This window comes from Cloeon dipterum, chromosome 3 (genome assembly GCF_949628265.1).
Source record: "Cloeon dipterum chromosome 3, ieCloDipt1.1, whole genome shotgun sequence".
NCBI classification, from domain to species: domain Eukaryota; kingdom Metazoa; phylum Arthropoda; class Insecta; order Ephemeroptera; family Baetidae; genus Cloeon; species Cloeon dipterum.
Window position 1 is genome coordinate 31,025,408 of NC_088788.1, and position 20,387 is coordinate 31,045,794.

Here is a 20,387-nt window from a genome sequence, read left to right on the forward strand (position 1 = left end):
TTATTTTTATTTCATTTTCAAGCGGAACAATAAAATGTTAAGCCTTTGAATAATTTGAAAACATTTAAAATGTGATGGGAAAATGAACAAATTTCGTTTTTCTGTAGCTTAAATCTCATTTCCATTTTGCGGATTAATGCTGGAGTCAAATTAAATTACGTTTTGGCTGAAAATGTTATTGTTTGTGAAGGGCATCACATTTTACCAGGCTCAACGAAATATGTAGCAGTTTTGTTCCCTCATCGTGAATACATAATATATTTTCAGGTGCTTTTGTCGTCAATCGATATTTATACAAATCCTGTCGGTGGGCCACCCACCACCGTTTTTCATTAATCCCACAGCTGCGCCGTAATGGCGTCGTTTATTGATGGCACACCGGAGACAAAAACTTCATTATTGTGGCTGGTACGTGTTAATACTTTTCTATTAAATCAAGATTACTCGCATTTTCATCACATACATTGGTCAAAACAAAATTGATTCAGAGTTGTTGAAAAATTAAAAGCGCCGGCGGTCGCTGATTGAAAAAGGTTTATTCGTTGGTGCATGCATTAACGTCATACATCAAAATGAATAACTTTATTGGAAGCCGTACAACACAGCAGAGGCCATTAATCATTTTGTTGGTGCGACCGACGCGTGCTGTTGGTAGAATAAAGGCTCGGCAGCAGTTTTTCTCGCTTCCTCGTGCAGCGTGGGCGAAAATCTCTGTTTGAAAGAATAAATGAGCTCGACGCACGGCGGTGATGTAGCAGAAAGGAGCGAAAACATTACGTTGGCAGCGGCGCAATTTGAGGCAGCAAATAAATTTCGCACTTTCACAGCAGATTCTGCCGAAATTTGTCCTCTTGAATTACTCGAACGGCTGTGACAAAGAAGCTGCCTTTTATTAAACGGAATGTGCCAAGCGCTTCCCTCGACGACTGATGTTGCTTGCGATATCAAATTTCTAGCAGACTGCGCGCAACGCCTCAAGCACAGATTGCTTGCGTCGTCACTCGAGAGATTGCCAATGTTACACAAATTGAATTCCACGATGCAGAAATTAATTTAGAAATAACTTAATTTTTTCAGTCGCAAGCAGATTCAGCTCGAGGCGTCGCGCAGTCTGCTGGAAATTAATACTCCGTCACAGGGTTAAATTCACGTGGTGTATTGTTTTTATTGGAAATAAATCTATAATACGTTTTCGTTGACGTAATTGAATTTCAAAACAGCAACTCTGCAATATTTATAACGCAAATCCAATTACGAAAATTACAAAACTTTTAATACCCGCTACACAGAGGAAATTCACGTTCCCTTGACCCATCTCCGGGGCTGAAGCTAAAGCACTTTCCATTAAGCACAGCAGACCTTTTTCCAGTGGAAGTACTCTGGCCTCGTCTTTAAGCGGCTTACACCAAATGTTTGCCCTCCCTATCGCAAAAGCCGTGCTCTCTGTTTCATGCACGGCTTTTCTATTTCACGGGCTATGCTTGACCTCCTTTGCTGAGCGTAGGAAAAATCCATGTTGCGCCGCCGAGCCGAGAAAAATAATAATGCACGCGAGTAAAAAAGTTGCCCTCCACTAGCGGCTGTCTGTTGGCAGCAGCGGCCGAATAAAGGTCAGGAAATAGCAGAAAAAATGTACATGTCATGCATATAGAGACATAATCCTGCGCCGACAACGCAAACTACAGAGCAGAAAGCAGCAAGTCTGTCCACGGAGGAGAAAAGGAGCTACGGAGAGAAAAGTTTCAGCGCTGAAAAAGTGATGCAGGTGGAAAGTCAAGAAAGCCAACTCCCGTGTGCGACGGAAGCTATAATTTTGAGTTGTTACGTCAGCGGCAAGGGCCAGCCGCTGAACAAGGAAATGAAAATTAACCTGGGAGGAGCGGAGGCCATACTCGAGCACGCGCTTTTTCGCTGATTTTTGTACCCACTAATTTCCTTTATTTGGTTTTGCGGGTTTCTGTGCTCCCTCCTAGTTAGCTGCTCGTGCGATAAATTTCTATTTAACCTGCATGTTTGCCGAGCTTGATGAGTATTGACGTTTTGCACTCGGTTTGCCGGGTGCTGCTTTTTAATAATTTAAATGGGACGGATGCGCGCGCGAAAAAGCTGCTCCTTGCCGCCTTTATCGTGATGCAGTCCGCGCCCCGCACGAGTGCCCCGGCTTACATGGCGCCGGGTCGGGCCGGCTCTTTGAATCATTCAGCAAAACGCTCGTCCAAACGAGCGATATGGAATATCGAGCTCTCTCTCTCTCTCTTTCTCTGTGAATCGGCTCTGAATAGAGTACGCATGTACGACTTCATAAGCATATTTTCAGCGCACACAGGGTCTTTTATTACTGAACCTTGAGCTTTTATTGCTAACGGATAGCGTTACATGAAAATGATATTTCCAATCGGGCTAAATATATCTCCTAAAGGATTGATATCATATTTTATTTCAGACTATTTCCGACAGTACATATTGATAACTTTATTTCTCTGAGTGTATCTTGCAGATGAACAATTTTCAAGAAAATTATTTAATTTATTAATGAAATGAGTACGTGAATGGATTGGAAAATTTATAATTTATAATTCAAATCAAATTGTAATTTTTCTAAAATAAAACATTAAATCACCCTACTTGATGAGACTTATCGTGCAAAATTATTAATAAAATTTAAAGGACCATTATTTTTATTATTTTTCTTATTTAAATTACATTTTTAACTTGGAAAACGTTTTCCGATGAACCCTCTCTAATTCAGCAGTGTGATCAACCTTGATCTTGAATTCTAATTGAAATTATTTCACTTTTGGAAAAAAAACTTCGAATAAAAGAATGAAACTTTTGGCTTGCGAATTTTCGTTAGAGTTTTGTGGCAGGGAGGACGACTGGCTGAGTTTTCTCACGATCTCTCTTCACTCGTTCCTTAGTTGATTTATACTCATTAATGAGTCAAAAGCCAAATCAATTAGAGGATTTTGAGTTCTCTGCGGTTAATTCTGTGATCAAAGGATTTTGCTTGCAGCTAAAAAGCTTTGGGCCGAAACAGCTGATAATCAGTATGGAAACTTGCCATCTAAATTTATTAAATTTCACTTATAACCGCCAATCTAGAATACAGAACTCTACAGCGTAGAACAATTAGTCATTTCATGGATCGAAAATTGTCTGGTGACGTGAAATGAGTTTTATTTCTATTTTACGTTCGGAAAATACAATGACAGAGTCAAAATTGGACACTTTCAGAGCGAATTTCGAATTTAATTGAATCGGTGGTGGGTGACAGGCGCGTCAACTCGGTTGACAAAAAGTTGCCTGCGCAGCGGATTAATCACCGAAACCCACGGTCGAGTAACGAGTTCCACTCGCTCTGCACAACATGCATTCAAGCCCATGAGAGCAGAGGAGAAAAAGGCGAGAGTCGGTGAAAAATGACGCTCGCTCGCGGGATGAAAAATAATTCTGGCGCGCATCATACTTGCTGAACGAACCAAATCGATCATGCATGCTGACGTGATGGCTCTCTCATTAGTTTTCTCCGGCGAACAATCCAAGGGAGAGCGAGTGAAAGACAAAACAGGACAGAAAGCAATTTACAAAGTGTCACCAGGCGCGGTGAATATAAGCTCCCCGCTTATGTGCGAGAGTGTAATGCGAAACTGGCTCGATGCAACGTACACACACACTCACTCACACATTTACATCAACAAACGGCGTGTCTCTCACGTTTGTGCATTTTATTCAAAGAGCATGTCGCTCGCTCCAGCAGCCATGCATCACTTCATCCGATCCTGTCGCCAAGTGACAGCTATTCCATTATTGAAGAATGCGCACAGCGCAGTACACAGCAGCACAACGCCAATATTGCCCGTGCCATATTCCTGCCAGATGTTGTTAATTAGTGTGCGTGCGTGTTAATGCTTTGGGGATAGCTTATGCAGATCACATGCAAATTCGTCGCTTTGATTTGTCGCTGCGGGGGTGTCACTCCGGCTTGGGGCTTTGCTGGCAGCTGGCTTTGGGGTAGAGGTTAGCCTTGTTACCTAAATTGACGCCGGAGTTTGTGGTTGAAGAATTATGGCTTGGCTCGAGCTTAAGTCACATCCCATTATTAAAGTAGAGGCAGTGGTTAAATTTTTTGAGTTGAGTTGTGCTTTTTCACCTCAATAAAGAATATCACAAAAAATGACAGTCTCAAATTGAGTCTGAAAAATAACTTTTAATTTGTTTGAATATTGAATTGAAATGATTTAAGGAGTGACAGAATTTTTCTCAAAATCAGCACATCAAATCAGAAGGAAAGATTGTTTCAAAAATTTTAAACTCAAAAATATCATCCGTTTTTGTTTTTAGTGCAAAAGGTAACGTTCTAAATATTTATTCTTTACTTATAGTAGTTATGCTTTAATTTTTTAGCAAATTAAGATTTTAATTTGATTTTATAAAAATATCTGAAAATGCTATCCCATCGTAGAAAATTAGCAGAACTCCGGACCAATATCTACAACGGAACCCCAATCGGCTTTTTCGTATATTAATCCCTCCGATTTTTCGTCTCTTGCCTGATCAAGAGAATTATAACCTCAGCTCTAAAATTGTGGTTGGCGCATAATTGTGATTGAGGCGCACTCACAAAGGAGCCAACAGACCGAAAGATGATTATTGGCATTTCCTCTGCTGCCGAGTGAAAAGAAAAGGGTCCTTTTTATCCTGCATTCCTCTTGTTTCAAGCAGCGCTCTCTCCCCTATGCTTCGGCTCTCTGTGCTCGGCGACTTTTCTCATTTGGTGCGTGGCGAACGACTGACAAAGTGAGAGGGAAAGTGGAAAAGGCGAGCTCCTTTTCTCATCAGAGATCGATACCGAGATGGATGTTGCAAAGTTGTGATGAATCGAAAATAGCTAGCCAGCTCAAGTGGGCCAACCTAATCCAGCTGGCCATTCGACAGACGCGGTCGTTTAGCCCAGTCTATTTTGCTGAGTAAAAGATTCTGCACAACGCTGGGAAAATTATGGCATGGCGAGACGTGGCCAAATTACAGAAACGAGCCACCTAGAGAGAAGAAGACTGCGTCGGGTCGTTTAGAGAAATGAACTGACCAAACTCGTGTGTTTTATGGAGAAAGGCCACTGACCTTCATTTTTATCCCGCCTTCTGCACCGGATCAGCGATGTACATCAGAGGGTAAATATTCAAATCTACAGGGTGGAAGTTTTGAAATTCCGTGAGTGAGAGGATCAGTTGACGATGAAAAGGCAAACACGGCTGAAATTGCCTAGCTACTTTGCCGGCGTCTCGTCATCTGGTACACAACACTGAGCGGCGTGCAGTTTCATCCCGCAGAGAGCATTCATGCATAAAATATGTCGCATGCCCATCGCGCGCAACATTCATGTTTAACCAGTTGCAAAAGAAAAAGATGCTGCTCCGACTCAGGAGCTGCTGGCATTCCACTCTTTGGTCGCTTTTGCTTGATGTGCTGCACACAATGCCTCTCCGGGGGGAGCAGACGGCCGTGGGCTCGGCATATGCACACACGTTGTTGGCGAAACAAAAGTACACCGTGCAAAAGCAGAGGCAGAGGCCCCCTCGCACAGCGTCACGATTGCAATTATGTGTGCATGCGGCGACGAGGCAAGCAGTGGTTGTTTCGCCAAATTGCTCCTAGGCCTATATGTATATATGTGCTCGTGCGATCTTTGTTGGCTTACTGCGACCATTTTGCAGTGATATGCATTTTTATTTGTGCTCAACTCGGAAATTAGCTTTATCTTTGGATGGCTCCAAAAGGAAGATGTGTAAGGGAGAACTTACCACAGTGTTTATCTGTTGTCAAAACAACCTTGCTATGTTTTTGGATATTTTCGGAGATTCTACCTTTAAATGGACAATTATCTCAGTCTTTTTTATTTGAATACCAAGCAATTCTAAGAAAATACTAATATCTAAATTGTTATTAAATTTTATAAGCATTTATATATTTTTTTAATCATTTGAGTTACTCGCAGAAAATTATTGCAAATTAATTAATATTTTTTATTTCGGAAATTCTCAAAATTGATTTGTGCAGTTTGCTATAAGAATGCTTTCTCTGGCATTCAAATTTATTTTTGACGATCAAGCATATTTTTCTAATCAAATGTTGTAACCCCATGAAACGAAAATATTAAAAATATGGATTTTCTTTCTTTGATGTGCAAACCTGTTAAATATACAATTTAAGTTAATTTGTGTCTAATAAAAATACTAATGCCTCTGTAATAATTTTCCCAGAAAACTCCAATGGCAGCCATATTTGCGCATCCTGTATAATGACGGCAATATTATGCCTAATGTTTAATAAAACGCAGACCAATTAATTCATTTCCCGTTGAAAATATATTTTTTAGTTATAACATTATATGTGACTACAAACTCTTGTTCCAAAGAAGATAACACTCGCCTTTGAGGCTGCAGCTGCATACATATAGCTCAAAGCAGAGACAAATCCCAATTCTTCTTTACTTACGTTGTGTAGTTGTGTCCACAGCTCGAAACAATATATATTTTTCCTCCTGCCGACTTCCCCAAACTGACAATCGCTCTCCTGCAGCACGAGCGCAGGGGTCGAGAAAGCAAACAGGAAGCGAGTTTGCGGTGCACGGGAGAAAATTGAAAATTGTTAGAAGGATTTGGTGCCGGCTTTGCGGGACGACGGTCGACAGCAGGGACACTCTCGCCAGGCAGCCATATTCTGTTTATTTTATTACTGCCAAATCTGCATCGAGCTTTTTTACGGAGATAGCGGCCGTATCAAATTTTTTATGACGTTCGCCTCTTGTGATGCATCACCGTGGGGGAACACGGGCAGCACGTGAAATAAATTTCTTTTCCCTGAGCTCGCCGGCGCAAAACGCGGCTGGGGAGCATTCACCGTGTGTTGTTACTCCTCCGTTTTCTCGGCAGCGTAACAGCACAATATCAAAAGTTAATGATCCGTGCACTTTTCGATTGCTCTCCGCGCAATGCGCGTATGGCTGCTGAGGGGGCCTAAATTTATGCGCGCCTCTGGAATTGACCGGAAAACGGAAATTGAGGAGAAAGCGCCTGGAACCTATTAATTCTGAATGAAGTTTTCGGTGGCCCAGCTGAGTTGAAAACTGGACTAGAATGATAAATTTGTGGAGCGGATGCTTCATTTGCATAATATTCAATGTTTTGGTTCCACCCTTTGAAGCTAGTGGGCGAGTGGCAGTTCTAAAAAAACAAAAGGTTTTTTGTTCGAAATGAAATAGGAAGCATTGTAATTTTATTTTCTGCAAAAATAATTCTTTGAGACGTGTTGGGCATGCAGAATTACGCGCTAAGCAATAAAGCTAGGCAGCGAAGCGCGAAATCGCTGATGTAACATTTTCTAGGAAGCTGCAGAGTGGGGATTCGCGTGATGTCGTCAAATTATTTCATCTGCAATTATATATCTCTGCTTGCATGCAACTCCTCTATTGTGCATTTTCCCGCACAACGAGCGGCTGCATTGAAATTGGTGCATTTTTTCTGGAAGGCAGCACAATGTCGAGCATCATGCTTTGGCTTGATGCCAGGCTATCTCGCTGAGCATACGTCTGGATGAGGTTATTATCATAAGGCGAGCAGGGCTTCACCACGTCTCTCGCCTTATTCCAGAGAGGGATGCTAATGGAAAACGAGGCCAATTTATTTTTTCGCGTCTCGCAAAACTGCTCGCAATTTGTTTCACTTTAACGCCGCATGATGTAAAAAGAACAATGCGCACCACTGTGGAAAACAAGCAATGTATGCAAATTTATGTAGGTTTCGAATTACGGCCTTCTTCGTCCTTTTTTCTCGCTGGAATTCTGCGCAAAGTGGCGCATATTTGACCTCCAGTCCGCCGCCGACTTGGCAGGGAAATAGGCTTGGCGCGCGAGACACTCAGTCACATCCTCAGCGCGTCTCTGATGAGCGTGTGTAACAAGTTGAATGGGATATCTCGTTCGCTCACTTGCGTCCCACGCACTTTGAGCAGCAGAGCAGGGTGTTTTACTTATTAACGCCTCACAGAAACACATAATCCAACAGCGTGTCTGCCGTCGCCAACTATAACATATTCCCGTGCGCGTGTAATTCAGTTCGGGCGCAGACAGAGTAAATCCGAGGAGACAATCGAAACTTCAAACTCGGAGCCAACCAACGAGATTAGGATAATTTCAAATTGAAACGGAGGTGGCTGAGAGCAAAATACTGTTCCGCCTTAATCATTTCGTGATCGGGTTGCGCCCGCAAGATCTTAAGGCAGTCGGGAAAATTGCGGTTTAATCTTTGAAATCAGCATACTAATGGCGAGCGATTGAGTCTCATTAAAAATAAAGCCGGATTCACTCTCGCCTCATCTCTATTTGCAAGTCAATTTCCGCCGCACTTTGTGACTAAATTGCGAGAGCGGAGAGGGTTGTTGGCGCGCTGCAAAGCGAGCGACGGGGGGTGGCTCTCTCCAAACACACCGTGTGACGCAATTTCAAATGCATCTAATGTGGCAAGCAAGCAGATTCTGCGTAATCCGCCAGGGAAACGCACGCAGCGCGCAAAACCACGGCCGGTGCACACGAGTCGGCTCGATTTGTCACTCTGATGAGCCCGGAACAAAGGCAGCCTGGGGACCCTGCATGTAAATTACCGCGTGTCACGCACTTTTTGGCCCTCGCAACCCACCATCTCTTTGCACGCGCGTGTACAACAAATTAAATTACCAAAACACACACACACACTCGCTTTCTGGGCGAAGTGTCTTTGTGAGCAGCCCGCAATTTGTGAGTTTGTCGTGAGGCCGCGGGAGGAGAGCGTTCCCAATAAAAATTCACGAGCTACGACGCGGACATGATATGTTTTTTGATATGGAAATGCTCCGGTTGGCGGGCGTGAAAATGATCGTGGGGTCGCAAGCATAAGGCAATAAGGGTTTCCTAGGGCACGAACCGAATCTCCGTGGGTAGCTCGTGGCGTTTTTAGAAAATCCCCTCTCTAAAATGTCTGATTTTTCAACTTGGCTGGCATAAGAATCAGGGGCGTTTGACTTTAAAACCAAGATATAACTTATCTGATTAAAGGGGATCCAGCTAAATTATGAATTGTTAACTTTATCTTGCAATATTACACATCTTATGAGAAATATGAAAAAGAAAAATCCCAGGTTTTGTTATACATTCGCGTAATAAAATTAAGTGTGCGCTTCTCAACTATCAAGCTCTGACAATTCTTATCATCACTTTATTTCTAAAAAAAAATACTCTCACAATTCATACAATGCTAACGAGAAGTTTTGAAATAAAAAACGACAACTCAATTGATAACATCTTTAGTCCAATTGTTCCAAAGGTTTTCAGATCGTGTAGATGAATTTTCCTAATTTTCCATAAATATTTAGATTCAACGGACCACTTGTTAAGCCAACCAGGCCGTTCTTTGTTGTCCAGCATATTCTCCTAAATTGAAAAGGAATGAAGGGACAAACTCCACATTTTCAAAGGAAACAATACAAAATACAGGGCATATTCTGAGCAGCAATCTGCTCTAAAAAGCGGGTCCCACGTGAAAATTTATTTTACATTATTTGCTTTTTCCTGAAAACAAAAATGCTTTTGAAACAGTATTACCACTTTAAATTCACTCAATTGGTGCTTTCAGTAATGCACTTGTCATTGCGTGTTTTTAAAAGAGATATTGTTTAAAAAAGCAATTCAGAATTTTATTTCAATTTTTAACTCTTTAACAGACTTTCCTTAAATGGAGTCTTATATAAAATGTTTCAAGGGCAAAAATATTTTTGTCTGATTAGACTGTATCTAACTGTGCAGTTGATTATAGCTGATCTGATTTACCTTGAAAATTTTGTCATGGGAGGACGTGGAATTTGGCTTTTACTGCAGTGTAATAAAATGACTCAGCAGGGAGTAGCAATATGCAAACCTTTTTGTCGTTAAACTAGAGGGAGTTATTTCCCAGGTAAACAACGCATAGCAGATTTTTTATTCCCTTTATGATCTTCACTAGAGATGTTTGAAGCAGCGGGATGGAAGAAAAATGTATTGAATTTATGTGTATTAAGATTTCTCACAGCTTGTTCTATAGCCCGGCTGACATTATCATCTTATTGATCTGACAATTGTATCCATTCGTGCAAGGAGCAGGGAGGCGCAGCTATATACGAGCTCATTTTGTTCTCCGCTTAGGCAATCGCTAGCAATTTGCGCCGGAGACGAAGAGCACCCACCGTCTGAATTCTTCGTGCGCAGAGTATAGCTGCCAAAGCTGATATTGTAATAGAACGTGCTGAAAGGTATTCGCGAGCGTGGGCGAGAAATGGGCAATATCGCCAGCGTTTTCGAGTTTGATTTCGACGAGTATGCAGAGAATTCCCCGACGTGTTGCGTTTGGTATCGGAGGGTTGTGGCGGCGAAAATGAATAATGCTGCCGGCATCGGGGTGTTTTTAAATGAAACTTTCTCTGGCCCGTGCGTCGCTTTTTATTGATTTCGCATATTATACCCCTTTGTGCCGGCAAAACAAAAGCCTTCTGCGGGAAGCTGCTGCTGGGCTTATTTGCCAAATAATCCCTTTTAGGTTTCTCCGCGCTCACTCACGACTCTTTATATGCGGGGGATGTGCGTTCCTGAAAGAGAAAAATGCCGACCGCAATCCGCAGCTTCCGCGGACTCGTGGCGTAGAGGTTGTGCAAAGAATTTTGCAAGAATTTTGGCATGCAGCCTCACCGTCCGCACCACCAAAACTAAGCCAAGTTGAAACTCGAGCCGGCACCAAAGAATATCATAAATTTGGTCATTATGATGAATTATGGGAGGATTTTTATGTGCTTTGCAGGAACGAGAGCATCATTAAATGGTTTCAAATTGGCTCCATATAATTTCTGATGACGCACGCTTTCATTTCGTGATCACCGCTCTCGTCATATATATTCGTGACATTTAATTTAATTTATTTCAATTTTCCCGTGCTCTCTCCCAGCCTGAAAGCGGTCGGTGAACGTCGATTTGAAACGTGCCAGCAAGTCTGTGTATATGGAGCCTCACAAAGCTGAGAACAGATCTTAATTAAGTGTGAAAAATCGCGTTTGTCATGCGCTAAGCAACGAATTGTAATAAATTACCACTCTCATTAAAAGACCTGATATTTATTCCACCTACCAGGCGCTCGAACGAGTGTTTTATGCCGCAACACATGATGCGGTGTATTTGCTCTCGATGGCATTATATGCTAATTGGAGCATTCGGATCGATTCAAATTACTATGCATCTATATGGAAAGCAACATTTTACTAAGGATATACATAAATTATGCTTAACAATTTATCATATTGCGTTCTCAATAATTCCCTGTTTTATCTGCAGATATTTCATTTCCCTCTCTTCATTACCAATTTGTTGGGGCTGAGTTGCCGTTCAGACCGAACATAAATAATAAATAAAATTTGAAACAACATTACCGTTCGGCAGAGAGGAAAACACAGAACTGAAATTGTTTGTTGATGCCTCGGTAGGAATCCCTTTTGGGCCGTTTCTAAAATATTTCCATCCTGCGAGCATGTTGCTCGCACATTATTTTACAAGCAGCAAACAAAGTGTGCGGCCGCAGCTCTAGCGGGTGCTGGCGCAATAGCGCACAGAGTCTATAATAAAAAGCACGCCTGCCGCCTCATTTGCCTCGCAACAAAATCTAATTTAGTCTGACGAGAGAGGCTCCCCATTTAAACTTGTGACCTCCACCCACACGCTCACTCACTCGGCGCGAGACAAATAAAACGAGACCGAGATGCCGAGGCACGATTTATTTCTTCCCCTTTCGCAGCGCCCGAGATAACCGCACACACTGCATACACACTCACTCAAATGCAATTTAACAATAATCTGATCATGCTCTGCTGCCTCTTTTAATTTTCTCGTTCCCGTGGCGTTTGTGGCGCTAATTTCCTGATCGTTATCTCGCCCGAGATATACTGTTCTAAGCGCGACTCGAAATTTTATGACCTTTCCGGGCCTAATTTCCATCGCCCATGCTGAGTGTCAGCGACCTTTACGAACAATTGTGCACAAAAGTGTTGCATCAACGTTTACAAGGGGAAAATGCCGCAGCAGCTGCTGCTGCCGTTGTAATTTTGATGCTGACTACAGGACTGGAGCCCTATCCAATTTATCTCTCTCTCTCGCTCTCGCCCGCCACTGTTTGCACACACAGCACAGCAGCAATCTCAATTTTTCTTTTTCGCTCTGTTCCGCTCATAATACTGCTACGAATGCGTAACTATTTGCGTTAGGTGCGAATAACGCACACATATATTGCGACGCCGATTGTGCCAAAGATTGTTTGGCTTGTCAAAATATTTGGAAAGGAATATCATCCAGCGAGAGATTATACCATGAATTAATCGTTTCCGCTATATTTTTCTAGCTATATATTTGCTCATTCTTGAATTATTTTTAAATTATGTCTATTTTATGTTTTGACTTGTGCAGGATTAAACAATATTTTAAGACAAAAGAAATACACACTGATATTTTCTTTAAATTTAAGAAAAACTGAATGACTACACTCTGTATGGAAAATTCTTCTTAAATTTACAAACAAGTATAATTACTTAAAAAGCTTCAATTAAAATTAAGAAATGAAGGAAAATATGAAAATTAATTTAAATTGGGCCAGTATAAAAATATATTATTGTCAAGCTTTATTAGCTACTAAAAGTTATGAGCGGATATAAAAAATATAATAAATGGTACGAAGCAGGTGTTCAAGCGTTTCATGACCTTAAGTTAAGTAAAGTTGCGTTGATCCAATGAATCATTCTTTGAAAGTGTTAAAAGATCATGGTTGAGAAAATTTGCTAATTGACATTCCGGATTTTATGATACTTTTCATTAAGTTATCCAAAGCGTTTACTACTGGCAACATCAATGATTCTAATGAAAATTATGTCGTGTTAATTGATGAGCAGATTGGATTAACGCACGGTTTAACAGTGACGCAATGAAGGGAGTAGCTCTTCTCTACTTAAGTGGCAGCAATCAAAATTAATTACAGACTCACTTAAAGTCATCGTGTTCCACTGTTTGCGTAATGGTTGCCCAACCCGCGGCTGTGCATATATGTACCTTATGTGTGTGTTTTGTATATTACGTCTGCTGGCGGCGAGCCGACCAGTGTATAGTGTGCCACGAAAGGCGAAGCGATCCAGCTCCTTAAAAGGAAACTGCGAAGCTGGTGTTCAATAAGTATGCAAAGGATCACGGCTCGCTGCCGAACCAAAAATAATAGCCTTTTCCTTTTCGGGATTTTTTTACTCAGTATCGAACAAAGAGATTGAATCATAAGCGCAAACTCACAGGTGTTACAATCATATTCGCGGTGCACAGCAACAACTGCCGAAATTTTGTAGAGGGGAAAGAACGTTTTAATTGCACAATGGTTCGTGTAATCCAGCAGATGGAGTGTGTCTAATATTCTTTTGGAGGATGAAATTATTTTTAATCCCTCTGGCCTCTGCGCACCTGCCTGCCGTCGCGGAGAAGTGCCCTCGGCTGCTTTTATTCGTTTACGACCAATATCCGATGAAAAGGGCTCGCAAAGATACTTGTACCCATTCAGAACAGTCAGCGTAGAGAGTAAAAGTGAGCAATGAGAGAGATCTCGAAACAAAACGCACGCCAAACAAAATCCAGGCGAGAGGAGAGGGAACCAGTTTTGTGCCTGAGAGTGTGCATGTAGCTCGCAAACACGTCTCATCGTCGTCATCAGCATCATCAGCGGATTGTTGTCTCATGTAGCCATAGAACTGACACGCAGAAGAGTTATGGTCATTTTTGGGAACTTGCCCCTCGAAAGGCAGTACATCGTCAGCGCTGACCGCACAGAACTCACAGTATAGAGGCATTTGAGCTTTAATAATTTGCCGTCTTTTAAAGGAAATTTCCTCAGGACCACCAACAAGGATTGTTTTAGAAGTTAGATGCGTCCCTCCCAAATGAAAAGCGCATTGTTTTCCTGTAAATCTGTGTGCATGAAAATTAATATTTATGAAAAAATCAAGTTATTTCAAATAATATCCCCTATCAAGATTATCGGTGGATTTCGAAAATGACAAAGAAGCAAAACAACACGCCTTTATATATTATCTGATCACCCGTTAAGAATAAAAATCAACATAACAGAAAAATTATTCCCCCACGCAATATTTCTACTTTCAAACTACCTGAGCCTTTATTTAAAAGCTCAAATTACACTATTTTTTACTTTCCAAACTCGCATTGGACGTGCACCTTGCCTCCTCTATAAACTTTAGACCTTCGCAGAGAAATGGCTTGTTGCACATGCAGTAGTTGTTGTGTAGATGTAGACGGCGAATAATACAGCGCAAACAAACGAAGCAGCGACGAGACGCACATTGTTATTATATAAAAATTCTGGGAGGAAGAACACTCGTATAAAGCATGATATGAAAAAATTCAGCCGTGCAGCGCAGCCTGTGAGATAGGGAGAGAGTAGTAGGAGGCTGGCTCTTTTATCCGCCTCTCCCCTCGCGCGGACGGGACGCTCTCAGTACCAAACTCACCTTCGCCAGGTGTTGTGTGCCGCTGGTCGCGCGAGTGTGGTTCTCGTCCGCTGGCTGCTGCTGCTGCTATATTACAATTGTGGCCCGACCCGCGTGCAGGTGGCTGTGAGAGTGAGCGTGTGTGCCGCGAGTTTGCCAGCCGAGTGTAACGCTCGACTCGCTTGCTCTCCTGGAGCAGCGCAGCATCTGTGATTTCCGATCCGCTCGCTTCCATGGAAAATCACCAGCCTGCCCAGCATGGATTTGATTGACCGGCAAGCAATCGACGCCCACAATCAGACCGGACACCTCTCGAGCAGTGAGTATTCACGTGCGAAATACAATATTGCTAGGTGTGCCACAGTTTCGAGAGGCAGGAAATTCGCTCAGCAGGAAAATTGTTGATGGTGTGCTACGAGGAAAATTTTGTTTTTTAGCCAAGAGCGTGAGAATAAGCCTCTGTTGCTGTTGGAATAAGAAAACTTGCTTGCGAAGGAATTCTGTGAGCACACAAATATTTTGCTAATAGGGTTTGGTTGACCTTCGCTAAGGCTATGATCACTATCACGTGATGAAAAAATTCTTACCATTCTTAAAAGACGCTCGCTCCGATTTTTTATGTTGCCTAAATCCAATCTTAATGATTTTTTCTCAAAACTTTAGATTTGCACTAACACGCAGATGTCCAAAAACTTGAATAGCACGTTTAGCTTTAGTTAAAACTGACTTTAAAAGGCACGACATTTTAAATTGACATTTTTATCTTCCTGATTATTTTGTCAATACGATTTTCAATCCTGCTTTTCCTGTGACAATTTTAGTGCAAAGCAAAATCGGAAACTTTGTTGTGTGGCAATATTTGTCTTGAATAAATGAAATGGAAATTGGTGTCTCTCCGTTTTACTTTATAGCATTCTCCATCTGGAGTTGTTTTGGCCAATTATTCCACAACATGTCCTAAAGAAACACGACACTTCTCGCGTCCATCCATTTCGTCTGCGTAACACATAAATTATTACGTGGGTTTTGTAACAAGATTTTCAGGTTTGCCCTGACTTCATCTGCATTGCATGTATAATTATTTCCAGCTGATAGCCAGAGCGCATTTTGTGCGTAGATACGACACGCAGCAAATTTCTGACTGCATGCTGGAAAGTTGCTTGTTTACACTCTCGCGTGGGAATTCTTTTCTTATCTCAACATTAGTTCGGCGCACTATGCATGTTTTAGAGCAGTAAAACGAAGGCAATCCTCCAGGATCGGTAGAGAGACTGTTCGCCACTGTCGTGTCAGATATTAGCCTGCAAAAAGATGAAAGACAGTGCACGCGCGCATACGCATAACACACTGCGCTGCACAAGGAAGCAACGGTGCGAGAGAGAAATTTGACTGATAACGGGGGAGGTGAAATTGGAGATGTTATCTACGGAAATTTGCATTTCACGTATATGTGAGTTGGAGAAAATTACGAAAATTACACACGACAGGGGCTCAAGTGCACGTAACAGGCGGTGCGGGTCGCTGTAATTCGAGCTGCAACACCTTTTGGCCCGATTTTGAATATTTTAAAGGTAGGCCGAAATTACAGAGCTGCTGCATCACGAATCCGACGACGGAAAGAGGAAATGGGCGCTTGCTTTTGGAATGGTTCTGTGCCTAAAAGCTTTTTTTTACGCGCTGCGTGCGAATGGCACACGCACGAAAGCAATTCGCTTTATCGCAAAAAGTTTGCATAAAGTATACAAAAGATTGTTATCACTCGAGACCCTCCCAAAGCATTTGTATGCACAATAAAAGCGGATCAAAAGAAACTCCTCAAAGTTGTTATTTGAATAAAAAAACCTCAGAAATTCCAAGATGTCTTGTTATGAGTTGTCGCAATAACCAAAAATTATTACGACTTAACATTTCCTAGGCTATGCCTTTATTGAATATGCCTTTATAAAGTTTGAGCTTGACTCAAATGGTAAACATTGAGCTCCTTATATAGCTCCTGAATTCTAACACGAAAATATTAATTCATTTTCCTAATATATCATGAACAAGTATCAGAGAAGTTATAACGCGCCACTGGAGGCAACTCCGTGCAATAGTACACTGCATATACTTATAAATACTGAAAGTGAGAGTTGAATTTTATACTCTCCGCATCGCTCCTTCAGCGATTTTGTGTTTGCGTACCTTTGGCTTTGAGTGCGGTTTTGTGTGAGCGACTGCTGACAGAAATCAACACCGAAAAAGGTGCTGTGCTGCGGTGGCGAGAGAGAGAGAGAGAGAGAGAGAGAGAGAGAGAGAGAAGTCGGGTAAATATTGAATTTTACGCGGACGACGTGCACCCTTGTCCGCCTCTGCGACGTGATATTGCATCAGCCCCGAGTGCTTGCTGCTGCTGCTGACAAAGACTTTCTCGAGACCGACTAACAGGGTATAAAATTTCAGTACCTGTGCGAGCCATTCTTGCGGTTTTGGAAAACACAGTTTGCTTTTGCTTGCTGGCATACTTCGGCGGTTATTGCACACACGCGGTTGCAGCAGTACATGGTTGCTTTTGTTTCAAAAATTACCATAAAAGGCCACTTTGGATGTAGAGCACTTCAATCCGAGACGAGAGCCCGTGAAAAAACTCGCTCGGGTGTGCGCACCTTAAAATTAGACTAATCAAATTCATCAGCCGTGCTTTTCATCAAATTTTTATCTTGATAAAGATAAACAACTCGTGTTTTGCAAATAGTATCAAGTTTTCTGCCCTTGTTTTCATTTTGGCAGCAAAGTTAACCAAAACTTTTAAGAGGCCAAGCACACAATATGCAGATTCTTTTTTCACAGCAAGTCACGGAATTAATTAACTATGGAAAGCGATGAGTGGGCGTTAGCATATGCAAATTGATTTTTCGTCCGCGAAATTCTCGTTCCTCTCATTCAGAATCAGGCGCTCACACATAAAAGACCCATCTCTCGATCTCCTTTTAATATCTGAAATTGGATTTTGCGAGCTGGCTTTGGTGTGTTTTGTTACCGAAACCGCTGCGCTCGCAAAGGTTTTTTCCATAGCCCTGCTGCTTGGCTGGTCCCGATCTGCGAAATTGCACTGGTAAAGAGGAGCACGTTTACTCGGCGGTTGTGCAATAAATTCGCGTGTATATCGATCAGAATGTTCTTTGTACTCAGCATGCAGTAAACGACTCGATATTTTTATTAAACCACTGACGGCTCGCGCGCCTGCCTAGAACAAATATAATTCCATTCTTTCAGCGAGTGAGTTGTCGATGGATTTATCGGTGAGTGGTTTCAATTTCCTGATTAGGCCAAGTTGTGAATTCGTAAGCTGTAGGACTCGTTGTGCACGCTATGAAATTAAAATCAGTATCGTTACCGGTATCCACGAGAACGAATTTTTGTAATTTAATAAAATTCAACTTTCCATAGCATCCATAGCATAAAAAAATAATTTAAATAAAAAAATGTCTGGAATTAAAAAATCTTGTAATTAGGGCATGGAATTTTAGACGGATTTTTACAACGAAATAGATTAGACAATATTTAGATAAAACAAAGAAGAAATAAAACACATAAAATAGCCATTCAGTTTTTCTTAGATTTAATATTTAGATGGTTTTGGGTGTCTTTTTCGGTTCAGAAGAGAAAATTTAGACGGTCTTTGGTTTCCGAACAATCTCCCTGCAAATTTAATATATCATTATCAATAAGGCATCGCATAATTATTTGTTATTCAAGAAAAATTGTATATCTTGCAATCTTAGGAATCTTCATTCGGTCGTTTGTTTTTTATAATGAAGGTTTATCCAACCCGATTGGTTGCAATTGTCCACTCAAAAAAGTTTCAATTTGCTTTTTTCCATGCAACATAATATCGGATGTTGCTTTGCGGCTTTGTAATTATTAATTTTTCAATTAAAGAGCAACCGTCTGAACTCACAATTATAATCCAAATTACATTTTACATAAATGACAACACTTCCGTTTCGCATGCAAATTGCCAACGTTCCCTGCAGACAAAAACCATTTAATGTTGTTTAAGACCACAAGAGACGCGCAGCACACATGCTAGGCGTGCTGCTCCAGTCGACGAAATGCAAAGACAGGAAGAGGAATAATCCCGGTCGGCAGGAGCACGCAATTTGCGAAATGCACGATGAATTATGAGCGAAGCCGGTGGGTCTGCGGCGTTTTCCGCGAAAGGCGCCGCCATATGGGGCGAATACACAATTTCCCAGGATGTCACGCGAATAATGGAGAAGAATGGCTGCTGCTGCTGCCGAGTCTCTTTACACGTGCGTATCTCGTCTGCCTCGTTACCGAGTGCGGGACGCGGCGCTTTGATGCTCGTGAACGCAGATGACACACTGGCTCGCTCGTCTCTCTCTCTCTCTTGCTAATTAATAATGCAAGGCACACGCCACGCTCAAATCCACCGCCGACCACGCTTGGTAATCGCGATAAACAAACTTCAAAACAAGCTGCCCTGATTAACACTCTTGGCCAGCAATAATAACACAGCAGCCCTGCTGCCTCCATAATAAGTTCGTGTTTGTTTGTGTTGGCGGCTCACAATAATGCAGTTAGCAGTGAGCCGCCGCTTTTGAAGTTATACGTTGGGGAGTATTGTCCGCGTGTGTTTACAACGCTGTTCGCTCGATTTAGCGCCGCTGTGATTGCTCGTTTTTCTATATTACACGTATCGAGCTAATTTCCCAGCCAACCATCGAAAGTGTCAAAATTGCCTGTAAAATATCACGATCGCATTTGCCATTATTATGGAGTATTATTATTGATTTCAGGCAAAAATATTGCTTCAAAAGGGGATTCAAATTCAGCAGATGAACACTGTTTCCAATCTGACATTTTTTTAATTGACCTTGTGGATCACGATGAATTCAGCATAATCTGCAATTTTTATGTGTTGAAAGAACTGTTAAAGAGTTGGCCGCTTTCCAAATGATGGAAGAGTTTGTGGCCAATTTTGAATCGTTGAGTACTTCCTAGAATATGAGAGGCTGCTCAATCCAAGAATTTGATTAAATATTCCTATTTGATTTAAATTTTAAATACTTCATAAGTTAAAATTGATAGAAAAGAAGTTCTATCGGAAAAACACAAAATGTTTTACTCTGATTATGGTTTACTTTAGGAAGTATTTTAAACTACATATTTTACTGCCGGTTTATACCCTTCAACCTATATGTATAATGATGCATTGCTTAAACATTTATGGTTAGAATTATTTTATTGAAAATTTCTTGATGTAGAATTGCAATCACCCTCAATAATCATATATTTAATTTCATGAAATTAATTTTTTATCCGTTAGAGTCTCTTTTTGTCAGTCAGTTTAGGAGTTAAGTTTCCATGTGTAAAAAAGAAGGCCGTATTTGGTATGGTGATCATAACGAACAAGTTGTGTAAGCAGAAAAGTATTCAATTTTCAGGGCTGATTCATAAAAATGTTGGCCGTGATCGGAATAAAATATCTCCCCAGAGCTGACTTTGGCCCCTGGCTCGCCGGCGGTCGTTTGCAGCCACTTAAGCGGAATATGCTCGCAATTTTCACTCCGCACATTAAATTTATACTGTGAGCACGGAGCGGCGAGCGCTTTGAATCCGCTTCTGTCGCCAATAGAGACGATGCATTCATTCATACCCGTGTCCGCTGCAGAGCGAAGCAATCGAACGCTCGATAACCGTGTGCTGAGTGCACAGCTTATCGCAAGTGCAAATGACTCGTTCTTTTCGCGCAGCAAAATCAGCTCTGCCTGACTGAGACATAAAGTTTGCGCATGAAGAGCATT

At 41.6% G+C, this 20,387-nt stretch overlaps 1 protein-coding gene across 3 annotated transcripts in view; it reads left to right on the plus strand.

Moving 5' to 3' along the window:
• The window catches only part of Liprin-gamma, a 59,970-nt gene that overhangs the window by 5,874 nt on the left and 33,709 nt on the right, over positions 1 to 20,387 (plus strand). The window contains exon 1 of one of the 3 annotated variants that reach the window (XM_065483802.1): positions 14,589 to 14,899. The exons of the other annotated variants lie outside the window; for them this stretch is intronic. Within the exon in view, the coding sequence (XP_065339874.1) occupies positions 14,839 to 14,899 (61 nt within the window). The 5' untranslated portion in view covers positions 14,589 to 14,838. Of the gene's footprint in view, positions 1 to 14,588; positions 14,900 to 20,387 lie in introns of those variants that run through there. 3 annotated transcript variants of the gene reach the window in all.